The sequence below is a fragment of the Abramis brama genome (genome assembly GCF_963993115.1).
Source record: "Abramis brama genome assembly, chromosome: 12".
Lineage (NCBI taxonomy): Eukaryota > Metazoa > Chordata > Actinopteri > Cypriniformes > Leuciscidae > Abramis > Abramis brama.
Genome location: NC_139974.1, coordinates 5,190,160 through 5,217,164, shown reverse-complemented (window position 1 = coordinate 5,217,164; position 27,005 = coordinate 5,190,160). Strand labels below are relative to the sequence as shown.

Here is a 27,005-nt window from a genome sequence, read left to right as displayed (position 1 = left end):
CGGATCTGCGCTCCGGGACCTCCCACTTTACAAATTAAGCACTGTACATGTGTATATAGCCTGTTATAAGAGGATGCAAACTGAATGCAGTCTGTAAAAGTTCTTTGACAGTTTAATAAAAAATTTCTAAGAGCCATCGTAGAGAGCAATCCACTTTTCCACGTTACCGGAGACAAAAAACCTGCATGAGTACAAATGGGATGAGATGCCACAGCATGACACAGCACTGACATCACAGCCAACGTATAAATGCATCATTGACTCTAAAGTTTTACGCTTGCCTATGTACATGCCAACGTAAAATTACGATCTCATTCACGAACAAATGTTACGTGTGACGTTTGCATAGGTATTTGCTTACCTAACAGCACATCATCCCTCACGGAAAGAAATGTCGTCTGATGTTTATATATGTATACAGCAACGTGCCATCGCATCACAAATGCAAATGAAATTCTAAACAGAGCAACGCTATTGGCTGTTGTGCGGTCTGACGCGACACCCGAACATATACTTCGTATTTACGCGTACAAACTGTGCGTGTTAATGCGTCCAAATTTCACGCGTTGCATATAATAAGTATTGTCCCCAACGGCGTTCCATAAATCAGGGTAACGTTATACTTACTATAAAAATCCATCTGTAGTCGTTCAAATAAGAGCTCCTTCGTCTTTTTTCTCTCATCAGCAACTCGTGTCGTGATCTCGTCTTCTCGTGCAGAAAATGGCGATGGCGCGTCTGGCTCAAATTCGTTAAAATAGTACGTCATCATGACGTAGAGTTTCTGGCACATGCGCATGAGGCAGAAAATTGAAAGAACCTATGTTTTGTTATATGAACACGTTATTTTAAGTTTTCCATTTCCCTTCAAGTTGAGGTTGTTATAACTCATCCTATTGTGTAGTGAGACACTGCAAGTTGACAGGACATGATTTTACTTGTCCACCTGACTAAAACTCAGAATCACTTTTTACAGTGTAGAGAGAGCTTAAAGTTTAGACTGATTAAATCAGTGTTTCCCAACCCCTGTTCCTGAAGTATCCAGAAATGCAGATGTGCAACGGGATCCTGCGGGACCAGAGGTGAAGTGTTCATTACTGGATTTGGTTGCACCATTAAAGTAATTAAGCCTCCATTACACCATTAAAGCTTTCTGTAAAGTTTAACTACACAAATTATCCATCATTTGACCTTCATTATATGGAACCTTCATATTTCATGTATGTTATGTATCTATTTCTATTACTTCTTGAATTTGGTGTAATTTTTTTAATTCCAGTATCCAATTTTGATGAAAATGTGATCCGAGTTTGTTTATGTTTATAAGTATTACTTTTGGCTGCAACTTAAACTGTGGCAATTTCAAAATAAAATATTTCACTTTTGTTTAGTTTTAGAAAAGCAGTGTATTGCTGTAATTTAATTAATTTATTGAACAACTTATTTTATACTGTTTCCTCAAGTAAAGCAAACCTCGCCTGTAAAAACACACTGACAAAGGAGAAGTTTCAGGTTTATGGTTTATTGGTATTAAAAATATTTGTACATTTACAAACAAGTTGCAGCTTCATGGAGAACAAAGAAAATAGTTCAAAACAAGGATGAAAAATAAACACTAAACAGACAGTACAACAACAATATAAAAGACATGTGACATTTTAACATTTAACATTGAGGTCTTCTGAAAGCAAATGAAATGAACGCATTCAATATATTTTATACTAAAAATGTAAAAGTTCAGTGTTTCTGACGACCTGAAGCTTTTGTACATGTAATATGTGTGTAAAGATTAAATAAAAGTTAAGTTGTTGCTACTTAAATACTGTAAGGAATTCTCCAGAATATTAATAATCGATTTTCATTCAAATCATTAACGTTAATACCTCAAAACACACATCCATATATGCAACAGTAACGGACACAGGCCGTTCGGTACGGTACAGGCAATGACGCAAATTATAGCATAATCTGGGTTAGCTTATTCATTGAAATTTTCAACAATAATTCATTAACCTCCCTAATCTTAAATATACAGCATTGGTGATTCATTTGACCTATGAATTTTCCTCAGAAAAGATGAATGGTGCATGTTAAAGTGACCCTATATGCTTTTTTGGGATATTACCTTTCATGTAGCGTGTAATAATAGAGCTGTTTGTGAATGTAAAATATCTGCAAAGTTTTAAAGATCAAAGTGCAGATAAATGGACTTATTGTCTCCTAAAGAAAGAATCGATTCTGAACTGCTAAATTGAGTCGTCAGTAATTCCAGTCTCACTTCCTGTTACCTATGTAACAATGTCACACATTTGCATAATGCCAGCCTATGATCTTCATTGGCTGACGGCGATCAACATCTACTTTGACCCTCAAACACTGCAGTTGTAGCTGAGACTGGAAGAGTTTGGTTCATGTTGTCCACATGTTGAGAAGACGCTGTTTTCTGTGCTGTGAATCCACTTTCTGCACTTCTAAAGAATGAGACTCGTGCTGGAAATGATACGGAAAAACCAACGCCATCGTTACTGTTCGCATCACTGTGAATCAAGTGCTGAGGAAGATCCGGGGCGGAGATTCAGATATGCTAATGGGTTTTTTGTTTATGGTTGACCAATCACAACAGACTGGGCCGTCTGACCAATCAGAGCAGAGTAGCTCAGAAAGGAGGGGTTTAGAGAGACCGAATCTTCGAATGAACCGGTTTCAGACTCTTTGAGAAATGAGGTGATGTGCAATCTATATTATGAGAAAATTAAACCTTTGATGCATTTTTTTTTTTTACCTTTGATGCCTGTAAACCTATTGTAGGAGGACACCTCTAAACCTAAATCAGGAACCTTTAAAATAGCATAATAGGGGCAATTTAAACACCATTCATCCATACTATTATTTATCAGTCCGAGTGAATCACATGTATTATTCAGTGTAAAGAAGGATATAGTAATTTATGTAACTCTTTATACAACTCAACTCATATGAGTATCAAAAGATGAATTAGAGCAAAAACACTGAAGTCTCAAAGTAGACAGATAGCTTTAGACTGATAGATAGCTCAAAGTGGATACGATTAAATCAGTGTTTGCCAACGCCAAATTTGCTGCAGGGATCAAACAGGACCAGAGTTGGGAACCATGGCTTAAAGTGCATAGAACAGAACAGATCAGGTACGTTTGTAACTCATTTTGTACTTAATTGGCTGCAGCATTAAAGTGGTTTACCTGCTGTACCTGGAACAACACTATAGTTTTTAGTGTGGAAATTTGACCTGCATACGTAAGGACATTCACACGTTCTTTCTTAAAATGTAAATGCATGCAAACAGAAACATCATATGTGACCCTGGATCACAAAACCCGTCACGAGTCGCACGGGTATATTTGTAGCAATAGCCAACAATACATTGTTTGGGTCAAAATTATAGATATTTCGTTTATGCCAAAAATCATTAGGATATTAAGTAAAGATCATGTTCCATGAAGATATTTTGTAAATTTCCTGCCGTAAATATATAAAACATGTATTTTTGTGAGTGAATGCAGCACAATCGGCAACATAAATGAACAAAAGAGATTTTCTCAATGTTTCGATTTTTTTGTACTCTCAGATTCCAGATTTACAATAGTTGTATCTCGACCAAATATTGTCCTATCCTAACATATACATACATCAATGGAACGCTTATTTATTCATATTCAGCTTTCAGATGATGTATACATCTCAATTTAAGAAAACTGACCCATGTGACTGGTTTTGTGGTCCAGGGTCACATATATGGTCGGAGGCTTTTGTAAATATTTCAATGTACTTGTGCATTAAGCAGCTGATGCAACCGGCTCCATATAAAAATAAAATAAAAAACTAATTGTAATCTATTTTGACCACTAAAGCTTACAAATTATTTGGCCTGATCAGAGCGGTGAAATGAAATTCTAATTTTGAAACCCTGAGATGTGTTTTCATGGAAGAACCTCATGAATGTAGGAAGATCCTCTTCTGGCTTCACTGCTGTACATGAGCACAGATTCTTCGGCCTGCAGGAAAAAAAACCCTGCATTAATACCTTCTTGGACTTAAACTCCAGTATCAAATTTTGATGAACACCACTAAAAGGGGATCCACTTTTCTGAGTCTGAAAAAACTGAGTTTGCTCAAACGAAGCCCAAACTGACCCGAGTAGCCACTGAAACCGGTTTCGCTCAACAGGCTTCGGTCGTTCTGGAGACCCTGAGATGACGTTCTCTCTTCTGCTGGAGCCATTATAGTTCATCTGGCCTAGAGATTATAAAATACACATTAGACAAATTTAGCATTAAGCTTAGCTCAAGCTGACTTCGTAATTATTCACTGTTTTGTGTTTCACAATTCATAAGCTTTTATGGCACTGATTTTTAAAGCAGTTTATCTGCATTACAAATGTAGCTTCAAAAAATTATTAAAACGATTATTAAAGAAAAATTTGTTATTTTGAAGAATGCGTTTTTCTTAGTCCACACAATGAAAGTCAACGGGGTCCAATGTTATTTTGCACCCCATTGACTTCATTGAAAGGACAAAAGAATAATTCAGTTCTGTAGAATAAAAGAAAGTTTTCACCTAAAAAAAAATTTTTAGGTGAACTACTTTAAATAGTTTTAAACATTTTGAACTTACCATTTAACTCTTTGTGTGCCGTTCCTGCGCAGAAACACCATAAAAACACATTTAAAACTACCAGTGCAAATACAGCTGCCGTTACTGCCAAATCATGCCTTCTAGATTCTTCACTGCTATTAGTGCGCTTCTCATCTGTAGGAAAACAACAACAAGTCTTTTTACAATTTTTATGAATTAATAACAACATGCAATGACAAAAAAGATCCAAATTTAATTTGAGAAAATCTGACTGAGATTTGATCACAAATACAAGTAAAGAGGTCAAAAATTAAAGTTATCTTCTGACAGGACATACTTTCATATTTACCCCATTGTGTTATAAGTGTCTGTGTCAGACTGCTATGAGAGACGTGACACTCATAACTCTCTTCTTCTTCTCTGTGAATCTCCACACTGATTCTCATCTGAAAGGTCTCGTCATCATTGGGTCTGACTCCAGAGCTGAAGGGTTCAACGCTAGCGTTGTTCAATGTGATCTTCATCTCGATGTGTTTGGGGTAGAAGCCAGTGGCCAGACAGCTCAGATTCAGCTTGCTTCGGTCATGAGGAGCTTCAGAGGCAAACGTGTGAACATCTGGTGCATCTGCAGTAAGAAACATCAGGAATAAATCAAAGTGCAACAATATTCCATATTATTTCTACACAAAAGAAAAATCAAACACAAACCACCATAAACGTAGTCCATATGACTCATGCACTTTATTTGAGAAAGTTTTTATATTTTTAATTCACTAATTCCATTTGCTGTCTAATCAAGAGACATTTTAAATGTTCGAAAACTATATAGAAAGACACTGAAGTCATCAGATCAACACATACTGCTTATTGATTCATTAAATGTGGAGATCCAGCCCTTGCACTTCTTGAGGAATGACTGGAGATACAGATTAAGAAATTTGTCAGCATCCCACTTCATTTTGGCTTCTTTTGCCTTTGGATTTTTCTCCATCCACTGCATCGTGTCAGAATTAAAGGCAATAAAATCCTCTCCATCATATCCGTACTCATCAAACGCTTTTACATTCATCACTGCATCCAGCTCACAGCCGACTCTCCTCTGTAGTGTATGGAGGCCTAAAAATATATGATAACATTGATAAACAAAACAATCTATATTTATTTTAATAAATAACTCTTCGAATATGAATGTATTAAAAAAATTTTTTTTTTTTACTGAACTCAGCAGACTCACCGTCACATTTGGATCTTGTGCAGTTTGCCAGAGTATAAACCAGTCTTTAGATTCATCTGGTTCTTCAGTGTGTCTCCAGATCTCTGAACTCTGGCGGTCTCTTTTCCAGGTTTGTTCTTCATTACTGTAGTGAGAGATCCGTCTGTCATCATACAGACCCACTGCACTGAACTCAGGACCAGAGGATCCAGCAGGTTTGGAGAGAGCGCTGTAAACATACTGGAGAAGATGTCTCTCTGAAGAAAAATAAAAGCAAGACAAGAATACTGTGGAAACACACCAAAGTGATCAAAGTGCAGTCTTTTACACACGGACCCCCAAATCTGATTATCCCCAAACCCCCATCCTTAAATGTACAATGCAGCTATATAATTAAATGTATAAAAAGACCCAATTATTATTATAGGTATGTGTAAAATGTTGTTTGGAAAATATTTAGTTTCTATTGTTAGATCATTGTGGGTCTAGATCTTGATCTTATTTAAATCAAATTTATGTAGGCCTATTTTAATCAATGCATTTAAATCAATTTTTATTTTTTATATGCATTTATATCTAAATCAAATGTAGCCTATTTATTAGTTATTTAAATCAAAGTGTATTTGTTTATTTGAATAGCCTATATTTTATTTGAATCAAATCTGTTAATTATTTAAAACAATTTGTTTATTTTTAATCTTTTTTTTTTTTTTTTTATTAAATGTAGGTCTAGGCATTTTTTTTTTTTTTTTTTTGGTTAGTTCGATCTTGTTTTTATTATTATTTATTTTTTATTTTTACTCCTAGCTCTCTCTTTGGCCCCCAGTTTGAAAATGTTATTAATGAAAAATACAGGTATAGGCTACACGAGATGGTTCTGAATAAGTTACCTGTGATCAGAAGCGGTTCTATCAACTAGCCATAGCCTATAAACTTCCACATTTCTTAATACAAAACTGCACAAACCGTGAAAAATGCAATAGCATTTCTGTGAAACTTTAGATTCACAGTTTTGTCAATGAATTGTGTGCGCCCTCTTCCACAAGCTGAACTATCCCACGCGGAAACGATGTCCCACACGATGATGCATTGACATGCAAATGCCATTGAGTTTTTCGAATTCCCACGCACGTCGCCCATATAATGTCGCCGCATATTTGTCCCATGACAGTCGGGAGTACATGGGCCCCCCAAACCCCTCCCCGTCTGTTACAAGCGCATTCCGCAGGAGGAGGACCAGCTGTCAAGCAGCAACTGAGCCAAAACAATGCTAGATAATGCAGCTTCAAATAACCCCCCTAACGGGAGAAGCACACACACACACACACACGCACGCGCGCGCCTAACTTCAAGTTCTTCAACGTGTGGGCGGCAAGGGCAGTGAAAGAATCTTTGCAATCATATTTTGAAGGCAGGAGGAATGTAATAACACATCTGACCTCCTTTTAATTCTGTAGTGATGATGCATGTTTTAATGTGCCATTGTGACATCAGCTTTTACCGCTCGTGCTAGAGTTTCAGACAATGATGAGGAGACACATTATTATTGCATCACTGGACAAGAGAGAAGGGAAGCTGCAAATGCACAAAACTTAACTAATATGCAAAAAAAAAAAAAAAAAAAAAAGAAAGAAAAGAAAAGAAAAGAAAAGAAAAGAAAAAATCTCGCTGAACTCCTGATTAGGCTAAAATATTCTCTTATATCTCCCTTCAATCATAAATAACACTCCCTGTCGCATCACGGGCGTTGCTTCACTTTGAACCTTAAACTTAATTTAACACTAACTTTATAAAAAATTCAACCTCCATCACCAGCGCCATTCATTCATATATTAAAAAACTAAATTAAAATAAATATTTAATTTGCTTACCGCACTGAACATTGGTTATGCGCAAAGAAATGTAACAGAGACAAAAAGTCGTATTGATTCCATTTTGTTTCCCCAGGAAAAGTAACACCATCAGCATCATGTTCTACAGAGCCATAAAGCACATGTGAACGTGCCGCTGTCTCGCGATCCCAGACACAAGACAGAATCATCAGTGAATTACTTTCGTTTGAAAGGCAGAGCCAGAATCTCATTCTTCTTCTGGGAGTTTGACTCCTGATAATACATTACCGCCACTAACTGGACTGGAGTGTCCAGAGTGGACTGTGGATCAGCTGTTCCTCACACACGGGATCATGTCTCTGCTCAGGTAGAAGCTCCTGCTGTCCTCCACACTGAACGCTGATTGGTCAAGAGAAACTCTTCAGACAGTGGCTTTCCTGCCATAAATATACCAAAACAACCTTTTTGTATGTATTTTTATGCGCTGATGATCTGATGCTTTTTGTTTGTTTATGTGTGTTTTAGAGATCATCAGTAAAAGTGTGAGAGAGCATATAAAGGGCAGATGAGCATTAAACATATTTTATTCACTTCATCTACTGTCCCACTTTAGCTAAAATTCATCCTAATATTTGAATAGTCCTTTCAAAACGTTTCGCTCACCGTTCAACATCTAATGTAAATGTAAATGTCGCCCACTGTGGAAGAATCTGACAGTGAATTGAGATGACAAAATAGAGGCAGAATTACAATTTGAAATAGAATTAAGTTAAATTAAAACAATTTTATATATCTACCATAACAATTTTTAATGACAGCCTACGTTAAAAAAAATATATATTTTTAATGATATGTTTCATATTCCCAATGTTTATCCATAAAAATAAACATTGGGAATTTTATATAAAATGCATAATGGTGAGCATTAATAGTAGACATTAATGACTGTTAATTGTTCTGACAGAACTGAGAGTAATCATAAACATATCAGGGGAATAACTGTGTGCATTCTTTTGGTGCCACCATTTAATCAAATTATCAGGTTTGTTTGCATATTCCTTTTTGGAAGAAAAAACAAAAGACATGTCACCTTTGTCAACACTTTGTCACAGTGATACAAAACAAAATTATTTGAAATTATTTGATTTGAACGCACACATAAAATGACACCAAATACAAATTCAAGGCGTGAAGACAAAATATTTCACAACACGACTCTCAGGTTTATTTGTAAACTGTGGGATGTTGCTTTTACATGATTTCTGATTTAACACACAAAAAGAAAAGAAAAAAAAAACAGGAATGGGGAAGACTCAGAAGTTACATCTTTTACACTAAAAAAGTTGTGCAATTTTGCATTATAATTTTTTTCCATTAAATTGATGTTGTAAATTCAGAAATGAAGTTTTATTTTAAAAGTGGTTCTGTCAGGACCACTACCGTCAAATATGATTGACAATTAGCATACAGTTTGGATTGGCGGAATGGTTCCGTTCTGGGCGAGAACTCCCTGCGCATCCATGCAGCCTAGCATGGATAAGAGCAGGGAGAGCAGCAATAATCCCCCTTGGGGTAAACAGAACAGAACCAACATGAAAATTTGCAAATATATTTAATTCAAGATTTAAAGTACAACATTATTCGATAATTATTCTGATTCAAGGGGAATCAGAATGTCAAATCCTGACTGGGCGAGAGGAGGAGCTGGGGATGGAGGAGGGTAATTAGCTCCTGAGAAACGCGATAGCTGCTGATAATACTGAAGGAGCTTATATATGTATACGGTGATAGGTGTCGTATTCCTATAGGTAGATGTGGATCAGCTGAGGGTCAGCTGATGCGAGCTTGACTAACGTGACCTGCCAGAACTAACGCTATGCTTGATTTTTGTGCAAGATGATAAAAGAGGGAGTCTTTATATTGTTCAATGTCCTGATACGTTGGGTTAACATTGCAGGTTTTGATTGGGTTGAGGATTTGACTATTTATTACTAATTAACATGCAATTGTGAACAGTTGCTATAGAACCCAATAATATAATTGAGTGATGCGATACAAAAGTGAGGAAACTAATCATGTAAAATCACATTGAGGATACTTAATGGAGTCACTTAAAAATACGTTTATTGTGTTGAATTCACAAAAACAAAAAATTATTGAATGTACATTAAAAATGTTTTCCGGGCGGGTCAGTCACTACAGGAATCAACAACAATGAATGTGACCCAATGAACAAGAATGCAAACCCACATCTAGGCTTGGTTTTATTCCAAAAAAAAAAAAAAAAAGAATGTTTTCAAGAAGTTTGTGTGTAGATGAAAAATAAAGCTATTTTAAAACAGTGAAAGACAATCCAACAAGAACGACGTGTGACACAGAATAAATGAAGACACTCAGCATTTATTAAATAAATAACGAGAACACACAAATACTGTAAACAACAGAGGGCTTAAATACACAGGGCTAGATGATAAACCCAACAGGTGAGACACTGATTAGAAACCATGGCAAAGAAAACCATAACTAGAAATTAAACAGAAGACAATGAAACTAAACATGGCAACATAAAAGACAAACATATTTATTGCATATTACAGTAAGTGCAATTAATGCACTTCATAAAAAAATAGTGGAAATAGTGCAAATAAAACTCCCTGCAGTGATGACACAGTGCAAGAACAGCCCTAAAAATGCAACAGGAATATAAAGATTAAATGAAACCATAAGTTGGCGAGTCTTTCATACTATAAAGAATACTTTCAATGATCATACAGTCACCAACATAGGGTTTCAATATGGCAAAAAGGAAAAAAGTACACAATACATAAAATTACACATACAAAATGCAAAATGTCAAATACTTAAAATGTAATTCAGGACATTTTTAACATTTTAAGAACGTTATATCATAAACAGAGCAAAAGGCAACAGTGTGAAAGTGCATAAGCGAGACGCATGTAAATGGATAGGAAGGACCAGATTAAGGGTACGTTTACACAACAACAATGTACTAAAAATGGAAAAAAAACGCTGTTGCCATGTAAATGAACGGCCAAAAATGCACAAAAAGTTTCCTGTTTTTAGTTGAAAACGGTGTTGTGTAAACGGCCCCAAAATCAGGGTTTCCAAACCCTGGTTTTACAGTAACTCAACAGTACACACACACACACACATTTCACATTCACGAAAAAAGAAACAAAAAAGTACTCCAAAACCAGGGCTGGAAAACACTGGCTCAAAGCGACATGATGCATACATTCATACCCAGTGACGTGCGGTGATGTCTTAAAGAGGCTAGGCACTGATTTATGAAAGCCAGATTACCTGATTTATTGTTTAGGCTAATAATACATAATACGGTAACAGTAAACATTACGCACAAGCGCGGCATATCAAGAAATGTACAAATCAGGATGTATATCGCGTGTATTCTCTCAGTCTCTCTCTCTCTCTCTCTCTCTCTCTCTCTCTCTCACACACACACACACACACACACACACACACATACACACACACACACACACACACATACATACATGCACGTCGCACACACACAAGCGCGGCACAGGCACACACCGGTAACAGTAGTTTATGTCCACTCCAGCATTAGAATGCAACCATTATTAATCCTTATTGTTGCACAGCGGCCAAAAGTAAAAGTAAAATCACACACTGCTCAATTGAATATGAAGGTAAATGGCTTGCATTAATTCAACCATATTTAAAATAGTTTTTGACTCACCAATCGGTAGATTATTTGTAGCCTACATAAAATTCATCCGCCGCCCTTTCCTCGTGAAGACGTCGATCACAGCTTTGTAAAACTCGTCTTTACGGGCCTTCAGTTTGCAAAGTCTCTGGCTCTCAATTTAAAACATTTTAACTCTGTGATGACGGCCTTTTAACTCCGGTGCTGTCATTTTGGCTTTGAATTTGGCGCGGGGATTAGGCATGTAGGCTAGTTGTGGTGTAACGTTAATGACGTTAGCTGCGCAAATGTCCAGTAATATCTCGATTTTAATTGGTCCATGTCTGATATGTTACGGAGATGTTACGGGCATACCATATTTACGTCCAAAGGCACAGCAGAGTTGTGCTTTTTGACGTACATGTTAAAGAATACAGGATCGAAGTGCGCATGCGCAACATGGGTTTTTCGCTTGCCGTCTGCAATGAATGGACAGTAAAAGCACTGCTTATTCTACGATTTGTTTTTTATTTGATTATGCGTAACTGCTACATTTGTCATCATAACGTCTAAATAATTGGAATAACACACATATTGCATATATAAATCACAAGAATAAACAGTAAAAATACAAATACAAGTTTATTATTTAATAAACAATTTTATTTTTGAATTTTGGCAGGGTAGGCAGTGCCTAGTTTGCCTACCCAGACCGCACGTCACTGTTCATACCGTTCATACTTCAATTTCCAAAGGGAAATGACCTGTTGTTCATACTACAAGTTCCTACTTCTGTAACAAACATTGGATTTGATTTTCTTGCCCCATCTTAAGGCAGAGCTAATAAAGCCGGACACACACTGTATGATTTTGGCCACTGATATGATTTGGCAGTCTGAGACAAATTTTGCAAATCCTAAAAGACTCATCTGATCCAAGGCTAAAATCTGAATCATGTTCGTACAGTCTGCACAAGGAACAATTGAAAAGTGCTGTTATATATCACACAGTGTGAACCTGGCTTAAGCCATTCACACATTTCTGTAATTACATCTATAATGACACTGTTGAACCTTCCTTTACACCTCAATCCATCCATCCATCCATCCATCCATCACTAATAAGGATAAAGCGGTTTGGATGATAAGTTTACAAACATTTCTCTTTAATTAGGATGGAAAGAACCTCATGAATGTAGGAACGCTCCTCTGTCTTTACTGCTATACTGCATTTATAGAAGTTCTTGGTTAAAAAAAAAAAAATTATTTAAAGGGATAGTTCGCCCAAAAATGATATTTAAGCCATGATTTACTCACCCTAAAGCCGTTCGAGATGCATATGTCAATCTTTTTTTAGACAAACACATTTTCAGTTATTTTAGAAAATGTCTTAGATCTTTCAGTGGTTATAATGTGAAGCAATGGGGTCCACAACGATGAAGTCCCAAAATGGGCATGCATCCTTCTCAAAAATAATCCATCCGGCTCCAGGGGGATAAACGAAGGCCTTCTGAGGGTAATCCGTGCGGTTTTGTCGTAAAAATATACATATTTAAAACTTTATAAACTAAAATAACTGGCTTCCGGTGGCGGTTGGTGCGCGTTCACAGAGATGGATGCTGGCATATGACGTAAGACGTAGCGTAGGAAGCGTCGTGACGTAGAACGAACGTGACAGCGCAGTCAGAGCGCAGAGCAAAACAAAACTCAACGTTCGTTCTACGTCACGACGCTTTTCATCTCTGTGAACGCGCACCGACCGCCACCGGAAGCCAGTTATTTTCGTTTATAAAGTTTTAAATATGTATATTTTTACGACAAAACCGCACGGATTACCCTCAGAAGGCCTTCGTTTATCCCCCTGGAGCCGGATGGATTATTTTTGAGAAGGATGCATGTACATTTTCGAACGTGAATCAGCTGGACCCCATTGCTTCACATTATAACCACTGAAAGATCTAAGACATTTTCTAAAATAACTGAAAATGTGTTCGTCTGAAAAAAGATTGACATATGCATCTCGAACGGCTTGAGGGTGAGTAAATCATGGCTTAAATATCATTTTTGGGCGAACTATCCCTTTAAGGCTTTATTAAACTCTTAGAGCTAAATTGTCCCTAAGAGTCCCTTTATGTGTTTACTAGATGTAGCAATGCAGCGATTAGTTGCAAGACATCAACGAGCTAACAAATCTATTTCTACTGTATGACAATGACTCTTGAGATGAACAATAAATATGACATGTAGATACATGGATCGGCTGTATCATTATGTACCTGATTCACTGAGCTCTGCATCTTTTCAAGAGATCTGGTGATCTTGAGCTGACGTTCTCACTTCTGGTGGAGCAATTACAGTTCATTAGTAGAGATGACACAACATATTTCATGAAACATCTCTCTGTGGGATTAGAAAGTTTTCTTTAAAGGATAGTCAACCTAATGTTGTTCCAAAACCATTACTTTGAGTTACTTGACCAAAACTAGAGTTACTTTCTTCCAAGCATCACAAAAAGAGATGTAAAAGGAGTCCACTATGAGACTTATGGATCCCGATTTGTGCCTGGAACTGATTGAAATGGAAGAATTCACTGAAAATCTTTCTAGGATTAGGAGAAATGTGCATCATTTACATCAAACTTGGAGTGATGCATCTTGATGCACCATATTTGAATATACATGAACACAAATGTCATTTAAGAGCTTTTATTGTCCTGTTTGAAGCTTGACAGATGTGGCAACAATGAACTGATGTTAAATGAAAAAGAGCTAAATGTCTTTCTTTGTGTGTTCAATGGAGCATCATACAGGTTTGGAACAACATGAGGGTGAGGACATGACTATTTTCAATTTTGGGTGAATTATTCCTTTCAGTTATTTGAACTCACCATTTGACTTTCTCCATCTGTAGACTAAAACCACGATGGACAGAACTCCAACTGTAACTGCAGCTGCAGCTGCTGCTGCTAAAGCAAGCCTTCTAGATTCTGTTCGACAATTGGTGCATTTTCCATCTGCAGTAGCACAACAATAAAACTAAACATTACAAATAACAAATACTTTTTAACCATTTTATACATTCATAGTTACATGCAACAGCTAAAAGCTAAAAATGTGAATGAGCTGCCATCACAAAGACATGTAGAAGTCCAAAAGCTAGACAGCTGCAACAATTTAACTTAAAGTTAACAATTATGGCCAGTTATGAAAATGATGGTCATATTTACCCCATTGTGTTATAAGTGTCTGTGTCAGACTGCTATGAGAGACGTGACACTCATAACTCTCTTCTTCTTCTCTGTGAATCTCCACACTGATTCTCATCTGAAAGGTCTCGTCATCATTGGGTCTGACTCCAGTAGAGCTGAAGGGTTCAACGCTAGCGTTGTTCAATGTGATCTTCATCTCGATGTGTTTGGGGTAGAAGCCAGTGGCCAGACAGCTCAGATTCAGCTTGCTTCGGTCATGAGGAGCTTCAGAGGCAAACGTGTGAACATCTGGTGCATCTGCAGTAAGAAACATCGTGAGTAAAGAATATTACAACATCTAAAAAAAGACACTTGATTCTGAATACAAAGACATTAAACATTAAGTTCAAAAGACTGAAGTCATCAGATCAACACATACTGCTTATTGAATTATTAAACGTGGAGATCCAGTCCTTGCAGGTCCTGAGGTATGACTGGACGACCTGTCTGCGAACTCTTTGACTGTTCCACTTCATTTTGGTTTCTTTTGCCTTTGGATTTTTCTCCATCCACTGCATTGTGTCAGAATTCAAGGCAATAAAATCCTCTCCATCATATCCGTACTCATCAAACGCTTTTACATTCATCACTGCATCCAGCTCACAGCCGACTCTCCTCTGTAGTGTATGGAGGCCTAAAAATCACAGCATATATAAAGCAGTTGTATATTGGATAATCATAATCAAACTTTCACAGTTTGCATTATGTAGCACATAAATGTAAGTGTGATACCATGTATAAATAAATGATATTCATTTACATCATTTAGATTTCAGATGTAGTTGGGTTTATGGTTCATATTATAATTCTTAATGTACAATACATTGTAATAACGAATGGCCAACGTGCTACCACTTTCAAAGAAACACATTACACTTGCTATGGTATTTCATGTTATAGCATTCAGATATTTTATGTGTGACCTAAACGTCCAGTTATTTTGTGCGCCACAGTAAGTCCACACTCATATTACAGGTCTGATCACTGATAAAACAGCTGAACTCAGCAGACTCACCGTCACATTTGGATCTTGTGCAGTTTGCCAGAGTATAAACCAGATGTATAAACCAGTCTTTAGATTCATCAGGTTCTTCAGTGTGTCTCCAGATCTCTGAACTCTGGCGGTCTCTTTTCCAGGTTTGTTCTTCATTACTGTAGTGAGAGATCCGTCTGTCATCATACAGACCCACTGCACTGAACTCAGGACCGGAGGATCCAGCAGGTTTGGAGAGAGCGCTGTAAACATACTGGAGAAGATGTCTCTCTGAAGAAAAATAAAAGCAAGAAAAATTATTCTGAAAAGATACTGACAAGCCACATTGATCACTACAAGTTACATTGGGCTAAGTTCAGACTGTCAGTCCAAATCCGATTTTTGTGCATATCCGGTTGAAATCTTTATGTGACTTTCTTACGCTATGTAAAACGGAAACATCAGCCATTGTTATAGGAAACATGTCCCTGCAGAAACAAGGTTGCGTTGTTGCAAAGTGCCTGACGAGCAAAACATTAGAATTTAACGGAGACATGTTTTGAAACCGGCGAAGATGGCAGCATGGCATCAAGCAACTCATCCCAGCCTCCGACGGTTCTGCCGCTGCCTCAGAAGACACAGTAGTCCAGCGAGGCAGATACACATGGTCATTTTGTAAATAAGACAACATCTATATGGCAAACCCCTCCATGTTGCTGTTGTTGTTATTGGCATAGAAAGCAATGCAGATATTCTATACCATGGGACACACAGATCGGATTTACACAATGTGTGCAGTCAATAATTTTAGATCAGATGGGTGTGTGAGACAGAGGGCTCCAGGAACGTAGTTGGGAACTCCTGATCTAATCTATATGTCCAATATTATTGAGGAATAAAGCAAATGTAAGCACATTTATGGGTTCTGCATAGGACAGTCTCAGCCACACATTCCAATCATGCAACATGCTGGTGTCGGGACTTCTCCCTCTTATTCCCGGGGAAAATCCTTCCCTAAGCCTTCAGGCTTCCATGCACTGAACAGAAACAACAGAAACAAGAACACTGGAACTAAAATAATATGCCAAATTTTTTTCTTCGTTAATTTTTTTCATAGGCCTACATGGCGTGTGGCATTTGACTACTGGTCAAAAATGTACACACTATTATTTTAATGTTGTTGTTTTTTTTAAAAAAAGTCTCTTGACAATTTAAAATAATAGTTTTCTATTTTAATATACTTTTAAAAAATTAGCATTTATTTCTGTGATGCAAAGCTGGATTTTCAACAGCCATAACTCCAGTCACATGATTCTTCAGAAATCATTCTAATATGCTGATTTATTATCAATGTTGGAAACAGTTTTTTTATTGAACCTGTGATACTTTTTTTCAGGATTCATTGATGAATAAAAAGTTAAATAGAACATTAAATTAAAATATAAATTATTTTATAAGTCTTTACTTTTTATTTATCAATTTAGCACATCCTTGCTGAATAAAAGTATTAATTTCTTTAAAAAAAAAAAGAAAGAAAGAAAATTACTGACCCCAAACTTTTGAACAGTAGTGTATATTGGTACAAAATATATTTTTTTAAATAGATGCTGTTCTTTTTTTAACTAAAGTCGGTGTTTAAAATCTGCTGCAGTCGATGAAAACAGTCAGAGATTGTGTCAGCTAGTCGTGTGTCCCCAGCATTAGTCTGCTATCAGTGGCTCAAACCTCTGTTACTAACTCTAAAATGACGTTTTGGAATTAGCAACGAGGCATGGGATTAGATGCGTAAGAAATTAGTCCTAGGCTACATACAAGAGCGTTTTAATGACAAAAACTTTACAAACATCTTGAAATACATTCTGAACAATGTTTCGAGGTGTGGTAACTGTAGTATAAGCGGAATAATTGACTTCAGGCCGTTGAATTATTAGAAAAATAATGCACACCCGAGGTGTAACGGGTGTGCATTATTTTTCTAATAATTCAACGGCCTGTCGTCAATTATTCCTTACAAATATATACCCCTTTTTAGCGCAATTTTCCACCGGACAAAATTGCGATTGTTAACTCATGATTTCTGTTCTGTCTGTGCGCACCAATCTTGCACTTCTATCTACTCCTCAACCAGACCACCTAGAGACTTCGGGTTTTCGGCATTATGTTAAGGAAGGTCTAATCTCGGGAACGCACAAAAAAAATCCAGGAAAAGATTTACTATCTCTTAGTGTTGTGATCCCATGACGTGAGAAAATTGCGCTAAAACACTCACTGAGTTTTTATTACTTGTTTTTTGAGCCCCTGCCCCTGAGGAACTCTCACGTCTCTGCCTACTTACTGCACTGAGATGCGCATAAAAAATATAGCACAGAAGGATAAGTCGTATCAAACCCAAAAGTATGTAGTACATACATACATACTCTGAAGTAACGTACGCAGACATGTTCGATGTTTTATCCACACGGACCGCTCTGACATCACTCTCTGACATCATGACATCACTGTAGTTCAGAGAGAGATTCAGAGAAAGTGAAACTAACTTGATCAACAACAATATGGACTCCTGAAACTATCAACCTCTTTAAACTACAGAATATTTATTGATCCGTTCAAAGAGTCTTGTGGACACATCTGATCCTCACAGGTAAGAGATAGAAATATAAGAGAGATTGTGCTGAACAGGTTTCTAATGGAAGTGAACTGGTTTAGTAGGTTTATGTCGAACTGGAATAAGTTGAACAGAACCAGGTTTAAGCACATCAAATACTCAACTATTTTAGTTGTTCACTGCACTGAAATGGTATCAGAATTGTATTAAAAGTGTTTCATTTGATTGGTTGTAAAGCAAAGTTTGGCGTTTCTGTCATTTTGTCACATGGCAGAAAGACTAAAGAAACAGGAAGTAAATGACCTGCAGATTCACTGAACACAAACCTGCTAAACTGCAGATGAAAATCACATTTATAATAAACTAGATTAAAACTACACTTGACTATATAATGTATTTTGTACTTACTTTAGTTAGGGTCAAAAGTTCAGTTGAGTTCTCAAAAAAAAAAAGTTATCAAAAGAGCAGGTCAAAGTTCAGTTCTGTAAGTTTATGAGTTTCTTACTGAATTTCAAATGAATTATTGTGTTTCCCTCACTATATATTCTTTCATTCATTTTAACCAATTTGATATAAATTATAAATTTGACTTTAAATAATATTATGATGAATAAGTAAAACTAAGCCGGACTCAAGGTAAGATTTCATTTAAACCTCAGTGACTAAATACACATTAGGAGCAAATATAGGCTTAGATGTTTCTTATAAGTTCTTTGATCATTCAATAACATTTCTATTCTTGAAAGCGAAGAGGGAAGAACAATGGCAGAATCTTCACCAACATCAACAGAAGCAAGAAAAACCAGGAGACGGAGTATTGAGGCTATACCTCCAAGTAAGTCAATAAACAAAAACTAAAAAACAAGAAGAATGAATTAGTGCATGAATAACTTTCACTCTTCTAATATAATATTTAATATGTAGTTCAGGAGTGTACAGCAGCAGATAATGAAATCATTTAAAATCAAGATTTCCAATCAATATTGCTCCTTCATGTATTTATTTATTTGGTACAGTAAGTGTTTGTGTAATGAGCTTCACATTAGGGTTCTGATCAGCTTGTCTGGGTTCATCTTGCAGTAATGACCAGCTGACTGTACATGATCTCTAATATATTTGAGTTTCCTCAAAGACGTCACTCTTTGTCTCTAGACATTCTTTACATTCAACCAACTTCATGAGGTGCATCATGGGATTCTTTATAAACAGTATTAAATGAGCCCATTTATAATAAAAAGGCTAATAATAATAATAATTATTATTTTTATTTAAGTCCTTCAAGCAAAAGCCATTAAATCAAAAAGTCAAATGTGTTTCCAAACTTTAGACTAGTAGTGAAGGTGATTTATCTTCATCATTTCTCTCTCCAGCGATGTCTTCCTCCAGCGGTCCACTGACTGAGGAGCTTCAGTGCTCTATATGTCTGGACGTGTTCACTGATCCAGTCAGCACTCCATGTGGACACAACTTCTGCAAGACCTGTCTGAATAAGTGCTGGGACAACAGGCAGACCTGCAACTGTCCATATTGTAAAGAAACATTCAAGCACAGACCTGATCTCAAGATTAACACCACACTCCGAGAAGTTGTAGATCACTATAAAAAGAAAAGTCCTGAGAAAAAAGCTGAAGTTCTGAAAAAAGCTGAAGTTCTGTGTGACGTCTGTAAGGAAAGAAAGCTGAAAGCCCTGAAGTCGTGTCTGATGTGTCAGAGCTCTTACTGTGAAACTCACCTGGAGCCTCATTCGAGAGTGGCAGGTTTAAAGAAACACAAACTGATCAATCCTGTGAGTAATCTGGAGGACTATATATGTCAGAAACATGAGAGACCTCTGGAGCTGTTCTGTAGAGATGATCAGACATGTGTGTGTCCGATGTGTGACGTGACAGACCACAAGAACCACAACACTGTTTCTTTAGAAGAGGAGAGTGAAGAGAAGAAGGTAGAAGTTACTGACAAACTGATTTTAAATGGCTCTTATCATGAGGAAACATGTTCTTTAATATAAATGAATCAGTTATGAAAACATATTGTGTGTTGTTCTCTGTCTATAGACTCAACTGATGAAGACACAGAAAGACACACAGCAGATGATCCAGGACAGAATCAAGAAGATTCAAGACGTCAAACACTCAGCAGAAGTCAGAAAAGTGAGTTTAAAATTATTTAATTAAGTTAATTTTAATATATATTGTTGTTTATTGAATTGTTGTATAAAAGCAATTTCACACTCACAGTCACACTGCTGGTCTGAATATCGACACGTCTGTGATTCCCTGATCACTTAGTAAAGTAATAACACATCTCTCCTCAACAACACACATGATTTGAGGAATCATTCAGTGCAAACGGTGCAGAATGAGGGATTCTGAAAACCGCCTAAAAAAACACTGAAGTATGAGAAATAATAACACTGATTCTTCTCTTAACAAACGCCACTAATAATGTGTTGATTGTCCTGGTTGAGCAGAGAAACACAGAGAAGGAGAAAGCAGCCCGTGTGGAGCTCTTCACTGATCTCATCCGCTCCATTGAGAGATGTCAGACTGAACTGCTGGAGATGATGGAGGAGCAGCAGAAAGCAGCAGAGAAACAGGAGGAAGAGCTCATTGAAGAGCTGGAGCAGGAGATCACTGAGCTAAAGATGAGAATCACTGAGCTGGAGCAGCTCTCACACACTGAAGATCACCTCCACCTCCTACAGGTCAGTCAACATCTCTCTGATCAATGATAATGCAGTATATGACACCATAACACTCCCCATGCTGAAGGATTTCTCCTCTCTCCTGCTGTAGATTTACTCATCCCTGTGCAGCTCTAGAAACACCAGGAACTGGTCTGAGATCAGTGTGAAGACTGATGAGAGTCTGGAGACTCTGAGGAGAGCTCTGACTAAACTGCAGGACTCTCTACAGGAGAAACTCACTCTACCTGGTACAGCAATATCAAATACACCGTACAGATACATATATTTATCATCTTTTAATATCAGTAATGAAGAATGAGTCTGTTAAACCTGAAATAAGAGAAGTGTGTGATCATGTGTTTGTGTCTCATTATCATCACAGTTCTTCTTGAAGAGAGCAGGTCATATTCATCTCTAATTTCAGGAAACATGCAGTAAATTCATCTTGTACTAGAAGCTTCATCACTGTAACCAGAACCTTGAGGCTTTAGTAAATCTGTGAACACTTTTAGATGAGAAACAACAGAAAGAAACATTCATTTTCTGCCATTTTCAGTCTTTTCATCTAAATGTTGTGATTATGTGTCAGATAAAATCAGTTTAGCAGAAGAAAATCAAATTGATAGACATCATGAATTTAAGATGCAGATTTGTTCATTTTTATAGGTATATATCGAGCTCAAACACAATAGGAGTTCAGGGATTCTCTAAATATCAGCAGAGAAACATTGATCAGATAAAACATGATGTTGTTCACAATTCTTTAAATATAACCTTAAATCTTGTCTATAATTCACACATAAACATGTCAAAGATCTGATGGTGTTTTATTGTCATTAGTCTCTACAGAACTGAAGAGTAGACAGCAGTATGCAGGTACAGTGTGCTGTCTGCACTACACTAGATTACATTCAGATACTCACAGCTTCATCACTGACCGATAGTATGATTAAACACTGATTACATATTACAAACATCATCACTAAATATCTGTGTTGTGAATTTGTGATTTATATTCTCTGTTTTCTCAGTGGATGTGACTCTGGATCCTGATACAGCTCATCCATATCTCATCCTGTCTGATGATGGAAAACAAGTGAGTCATGGAGACATTAGACAGAAACTCCCAGACAAACCAGAGAGATTTGATACATGTGTATGTGTCCTGGGAAAGGAGGGATTCTCCTCAGGGAGATTTTATTTTGAGGTGCAGGTGAAGGGAAAGACTGAATGGGATTTAGGAGTGGTCAGAGAATCCATTAACAGGAAGGGATCGATCACACTGACTCCCAGTAATGGATACTGGACTGTGGCTCTGAGGAATGGGAATGAATATTTGGCCAGTGCTGATCCTGATGTCTCTCTGTGTGTGAGAGTGAAGCCGCAGCGGGTCGGTGTGTTTGTGGATTATGAGGAGGGTCTGGTCTCTTTTTATGATGTGGAGTCCAGCTCTCATCTCTACTCTTACACTGATCAGTCTTTCACTGGGAAACTCTATCCATATTTTTGCCCGTGCTTTAATGATGGAGGTAAAAACTCAACTCCACTGATCATCACTCCTGTCAATTACAATAAATGAATTTACAGCCCTAATATGAAATACACAATGAAAATGATTTATATAATTACAAACTTAAACATGTTTTGCTATATTTTCATAATTAGTTTTTCATTGTTAAAATCTATAATTCTAGCTATAATAAAAATTGTGAAAATATAATGCTTGTTTAACAATTTTATTTTCAATTTTTCTTAATTATTCATGCCATTGTTTTCTCCCATCTCAACCTGACAAAGTGAAAGTGTCTGTATTTTTGTTTTTAAATACATCAAAATAAACCAAACTATGATAAAATTGATAAAGTATATCAAAGCTGTTTCTACCATTTCAACTACAAAATGATCTGTGATAATACTGAAGTAAATCAGATGTTAATTCCTCAATATTTATCACTGTATGATTATTACCATATTCATACACTACACTATGGATCTTCAAAACACCATGATATTATGATCATGGTAAAAACAAAAATTAAAAAAGGAGGAGAAGACGAAGTAGGAGAAGAAGACGAAGAAGAAAGAAGAAGATGAAGAAGACGAAAAAGAAAGAAGAAGACGATTAAGAAGAAGAAGAAGAAGACGAAGAAGAAAGAAGAAGACGAAGAAGAAGAAGAAGACATTGTAGGTCTATTACCAAGTTACCATGTCAAATGTTTGCCCCATGCAGGTAGGCACGCCCTCACGTGATACCGATTGGTCAATTGATAAGCTTAAATCTGATTGGCTAAAGAGTACGACTCATCTGTGTATAGAGGTGGGCGATACTCCAAATTTTGGTATCGATCCGATACCAAGTAAATACAGGGCCAGTATCGCCGATATCGATACCGATACCAATACTTTTTAATTTTAAAAGCATGCACTTGAACTTGTATGCACTTTCCTGTGCTAGAGCAGTGTGTCATGATTTATGAGGTGAATGCATCATTAATATGCTAAATCTGAAAACGTTTTCATTACTACTAAATATTTTGTGATTTGTGCTCTCAACTCGCCTGTAATTATTAGTCAGTGACTTTTACAAAACTACCCTAATTATAGTAAAAGTACTATTGTACACTAGCCTACTGTTCAAAAGTTTGGGGTCTGTAAGATTTTTAATTCTCTTCTGCATTTATACAGTAAAAACTGTAATATTACAATTTAACATAGGCTATCTGTTTTCTATGTCATACTAAACTGTAATTTATTAAATTGATCAAAGCGTAATTTTCGGCATCATTACTCCAGTTATGATGATAATTAATTTTAATATGCTGATTTACAGCTCAGAAAACATTTCTTATTATTATCAATGTTGAAAACAGTTTCATATTTTTTTGTGGAAACCATGATGCAGAATTAGGCAAGGCAAGGCAAGGCAAGGCAAGTTTATTTATATAGCACATTTCATACACAGTGGCAATTCAAAGTGCTTTACATAGAAGAAATTAAAATAAAAAGAAATAAGAGTAATTAAAACAGTTTAGAAAAAAATAAAATACAGTACAGTACAGACAGTCGGACGAACATTGGCACAGTGCTCATTCAGTAAATGCATAGTTAAACAGATGTGTTTTTAGTCTGGATTTGAATGTGACTACTGTAGGAGCACGTCTGATCTCCTCTGGAAGCTGTTTCCAGCTGCGGCTGGCATAATAGCTAAAAGCGGACTCGCCATGCTTAGAGTGAACCCTTGGTAGTTCTAGCTGATATGATCCTAATGATCTGAGTGATCTGTTGGGTTTATATTCTGTGAGCATATCTGCAATGTATTGAGGTCCTAGGCCATTAAATGATTTTGTCACGACACACACAAGAGGAGACAGATCCAAGTGCAGTATGTTTTAATTAGGAAATTCCAAGAGAGTAAACAATCCAGGCATGAGTCGATATCCATAAAATCAGTCCAACAATAAACACAGATCTCACGGGCAAAGGAACAAGAACACAGAAGTGTCGTACATTTTACAAGGACTCGACAACACACACTGAAACGGACAGGACTATATACACAATCATAATTAAGGTGATAGAACGCAGCTGAGACTGTGATGGGAATCAGGTGTAGCGAACAGGATTATGGGAACTGAAGTTCATATGTGATGACACCGTGAGGGAAGGAGGACATCTCGTGGAAACCCGGGGAAAAGCAACCAGACACTGTGACATAACCTCCCCTCAACGGAGTGGCTCCCAGACACTACAAGACAAGGATAACAACAGAACAAGACAAGAGTACAGGGCAGGAGGCAAAACAGTAAAGAATCAGGGGGAGGGATGGGGGGGCCAGGTCCGTGGAGAGGAACAGGGACAGGAAGTGACAAAAACCTAGGTGGCCGGGAAACACAAAAAAGTTTATCAGGCGGGTCCGGCTCCGGCCGCTCTGGGTCTGGTTCCGGCCGATCAGGGTCTGGGTCCGGCTCCGGCCGATCAGGGTCTGGGTCCGGCCGATCAGGGTCTGGGTCCGGCTCCGGCCGATCAGGGTCTTGGTCCGGCTCCGGCCGATCAGGGTCTGGGTCCGGCTGATCAGGGTCTGGGTCCGGCTCCGGCCGCTCTGGGTCTGGGTCTGGCTCTGGAACAGCTGGCTCAGCTAACTCTGGGTGTTTAGGGTCAGCTGCTGGGTGCTTGGACTCTGGGTCAGTTGCTGGGTGCTCGGGCTCTGGGTCAGCTGCTGGGTGCTCTGGCTGTTCAGCTGGGTGCTCTGGATGCTCAGCTGGGTGCTCTGGATGCTCAGCTGGGTGCTCTGGATGCTCAGCTGGGTGCTCTGGATGCTCGGCTGGGTGCTCTGGATGCTCGGCTGGGTGCTCTGGAACAGACATTGGCTCCGGCTCTGGAACAGACACCACTGGCTCGGAAACAGACACCACCAGCTCGGGAACAGGCACCACCGGCTCAGAAACATACATCACTGGCTCATAAACATACACCACTGACCCAGGAACAGACACCACCGGCTCAGGAACTGGAACAGACACCACCGGCTCAGGAACTGGAACAGACACCACCGGCTCAGGAACAGACACCACCGGCTCAGGCTCAGGACGGTCACGGCGGTCACTCTGTACGACGCGGCGGTTGTTCTGGACGGCGCGGCGGTCGCTCTGGATGGCGCGGCGGTTGTTCTGGACGGCGCGGCGGCTGCTCTGGATGGCGCGGTGGTTGCTCTGAGCGGCGCAGCGGCTGCTCTGGACGGCTCAGCGGTTGCTCTAGACCACTGAAGGAGCGAGCAGAGTCCCTCCTCCCCTGCCGTCCTTGATGGAAAGCTGCCGGCTCCGGATCGAAGGGAGGCCATGATGGACAGTGGCGCCGATCCTCTCGGCTACTTCCCCCTCCGCGACCTCCCCGTGTCCCGCGGAAGATGACTTGGCGGGTTCCCTGAAAGGATTGTCTCTGGGGAGGGGTGTTGACCACCGTGGTCTCCTCAGGCTTACGAGCCCATAAGGCATAACACTCAAAGAGTGTCATGCGAGGCTCTGGCTCCTTGGGTCGAAAGTTCGCTCTCTGCAGCCTCTTCTCCCGCTCGGTGGCTGGGGAAAAAAACATACCGCTGGATCTTGTTTTGGTCGAGTCCTTCTGTCACGACACACACAAGAGGAGACAGATCCAAGTGCAGTATGTTTTAATTAGGAAATTCCAAGAGAGTAAACAATCCAGGCATGAGTCGATATCCATAAAATCAGTCCAACAATAAACACAGATCTCACGGGCAAGGGAACAAGAACACAGAAGTGTCGTACATTTTACAAGGACTCGACAACACACACTGAAACGGACAGGACTATATACACAATCATAATTAAGGTGATAGAACGCAGCTGAGACTGTGATGGGAATCAGGTGTAGCGAACAGGATTATGGGAACTGAAGTTCATATGTGATGACACCGTGAGGGAAGGAGGACATCTCGTGGAAACCCGGGGAAAAGCAACCAGACACTGTGACAGATTTATATACTAGTAATAATACTTTAAAATCAATCCTAAATTTAACTGGGAGCCAGTGTAAAGACCTGAGGACTGGTGTGATATGTTCATATTTTCTGGTTCTGCTCAGAATTCTGGCAGCAGCGTTCTGTATGAGCTGCAACTGTCTTATGGTCTTTTTGGGAAGGCCAGTGAGGAGTCCATTACAGTAATCCACCCTGCTGGTGATGAAAGCATGAACAAGTTTCTCTAAGTCTTGTCTGGAAACAAAGCATCTAATTCTTGCAATATTTTTCAGATGATAGTATGCTGATTTAGTTATTGCTTTGACATGACTACTGAAACTAAGGTCTGACTCTAGTGTCACACCAAGATTCCTGACTTGATGTTTAGTTGTTTGACCCCTAGAGTGAAGGTATGCGTTCACCTTGAGAACTTCATCTTTGTTTCCAAATGCAATGACTTCAGTTTTGTCTTTGTTTAACTGAAGAAAGTTTTGACACATCCAACTGTTGACTTCATCAATGCATTGGCACAGGGAGTCAATGGGGCTGTAATCGTTAGGCGATAGGGCTAAGTAGATCTGTGTGTCGTCTGCATAGCTGTGGTAAGCAATTTGGTTCTTTCTCATTATTTGGCTCATTGGGAGCATATACAGGTTGAACAGGAGTGGCGCAAGAATT

At 38.3% G+C, this 27,005-nt stretch overlaps 2 protein-coding genes across 6 annotated transcripts in view; one reads left to right on the top strand and one right to left on the bottom strand.

Annotated features, from left to right (window-relative positions):
- Positions 1–18,038, bottom strand: part of LOC311093806 (zinc-alpha-2-glycoprotein-like) — a gene marked incomplete at its 5' end in the record, with an annotated part of 221,495 nt that extends 203,457 nt beyond the window's left edge. The window contains 7 exons of the mRNA XM_084131399.1: positions 3,969–4,031; positions 4,170–4,272; positions 4,651–4,785; positions 14,570–14,848; positions 14,970–15,224; positions 15,606–15,854; positions 17,996–18,038. Of these exons, the coding sequence (XP_083987525.1) occupies positions 3,969–4,031; positions 4,170–4,272; positions 4,651–4,785; positions 14,570–14,848; positions 14,970–15,224; positions 15,606–15,854; positions 17,996–18,038 (1,127 nt within the window). The remainder of the gene's footprint in view (positions 1–3,968; positions 4,032–4,169; positions 4,273–4,650; positions 4,786–14,569; positions 14,849–14,969; positions 15,225–15,605; positions 15,855–17,995) is intronic.
- LOC311094052 (E3 ubiquitin-protein ligase TRIM39-like) lies at positions 17,975–22,878 on the top strand. 5 transcript variants are annotated; one of them, XM_084131765.1, is made up of 8 exons: positions 17,975–18,204; positions 18,920–19,003; positions 19,539–20,110; positions 20,223–20,318; positions 20,639–20,872; positions 20,964–21,102; positions 21,695–21,730; positions 21,886–22,875. In XM_084131765.1, exons 2-8 carry the CDS (start codon positions 18,931–18,933, stop codon positions 22,431–22,433), a joined length of 1,698 nt encoding a protein of 565 aa, XP_083987891.1. In that variant the 5' UTR covers positions 17,975–18,204; positions 18,920–18,930; the 3' UTR covers positions 22,434–22,875. The 5 variants fall into 5 exon arrangements, with proteins under 5 accessions (XP_083987891.1, XP_083987893.1, XP_083987894.1 ...); XM_084131767.1 differs by having other exon boundaries at positions 21,704–21,730; positions 21,886–22,706; XM_084131766.1 differs by having other exon boundaries at positions 18,078–18,204; positions 18,915–19,003.
- Positions 22,879–27,005: the final 4,127 nt, after the last annotated feature.

Excerpts from the sequence above, each read along its gene's own strand:
- LOC311094052 (XM_084131765.1), top strand. The coding sequence starts at position 18,931 with ATGGCAGAATCTTCACCAACATCAACAGAAGCAAGAAAAACCAGGAGA. Across the intron at positions 20,111-20,222 it reads AGGAGAGTGAAGAGAAGAAG|ACTCAACTGATGAAGACACA; the intron begins GTAGAAGTTACT and ends CTCTGTCTATAG. Across the intron at positions 21,731-21,885 it reads GAGTAGACAGCAGTATGCAG|TGGATGTGACTCTGGATCCT; the intron begins GTACAGTGTGCT and ends CTGTTTTCTCAG.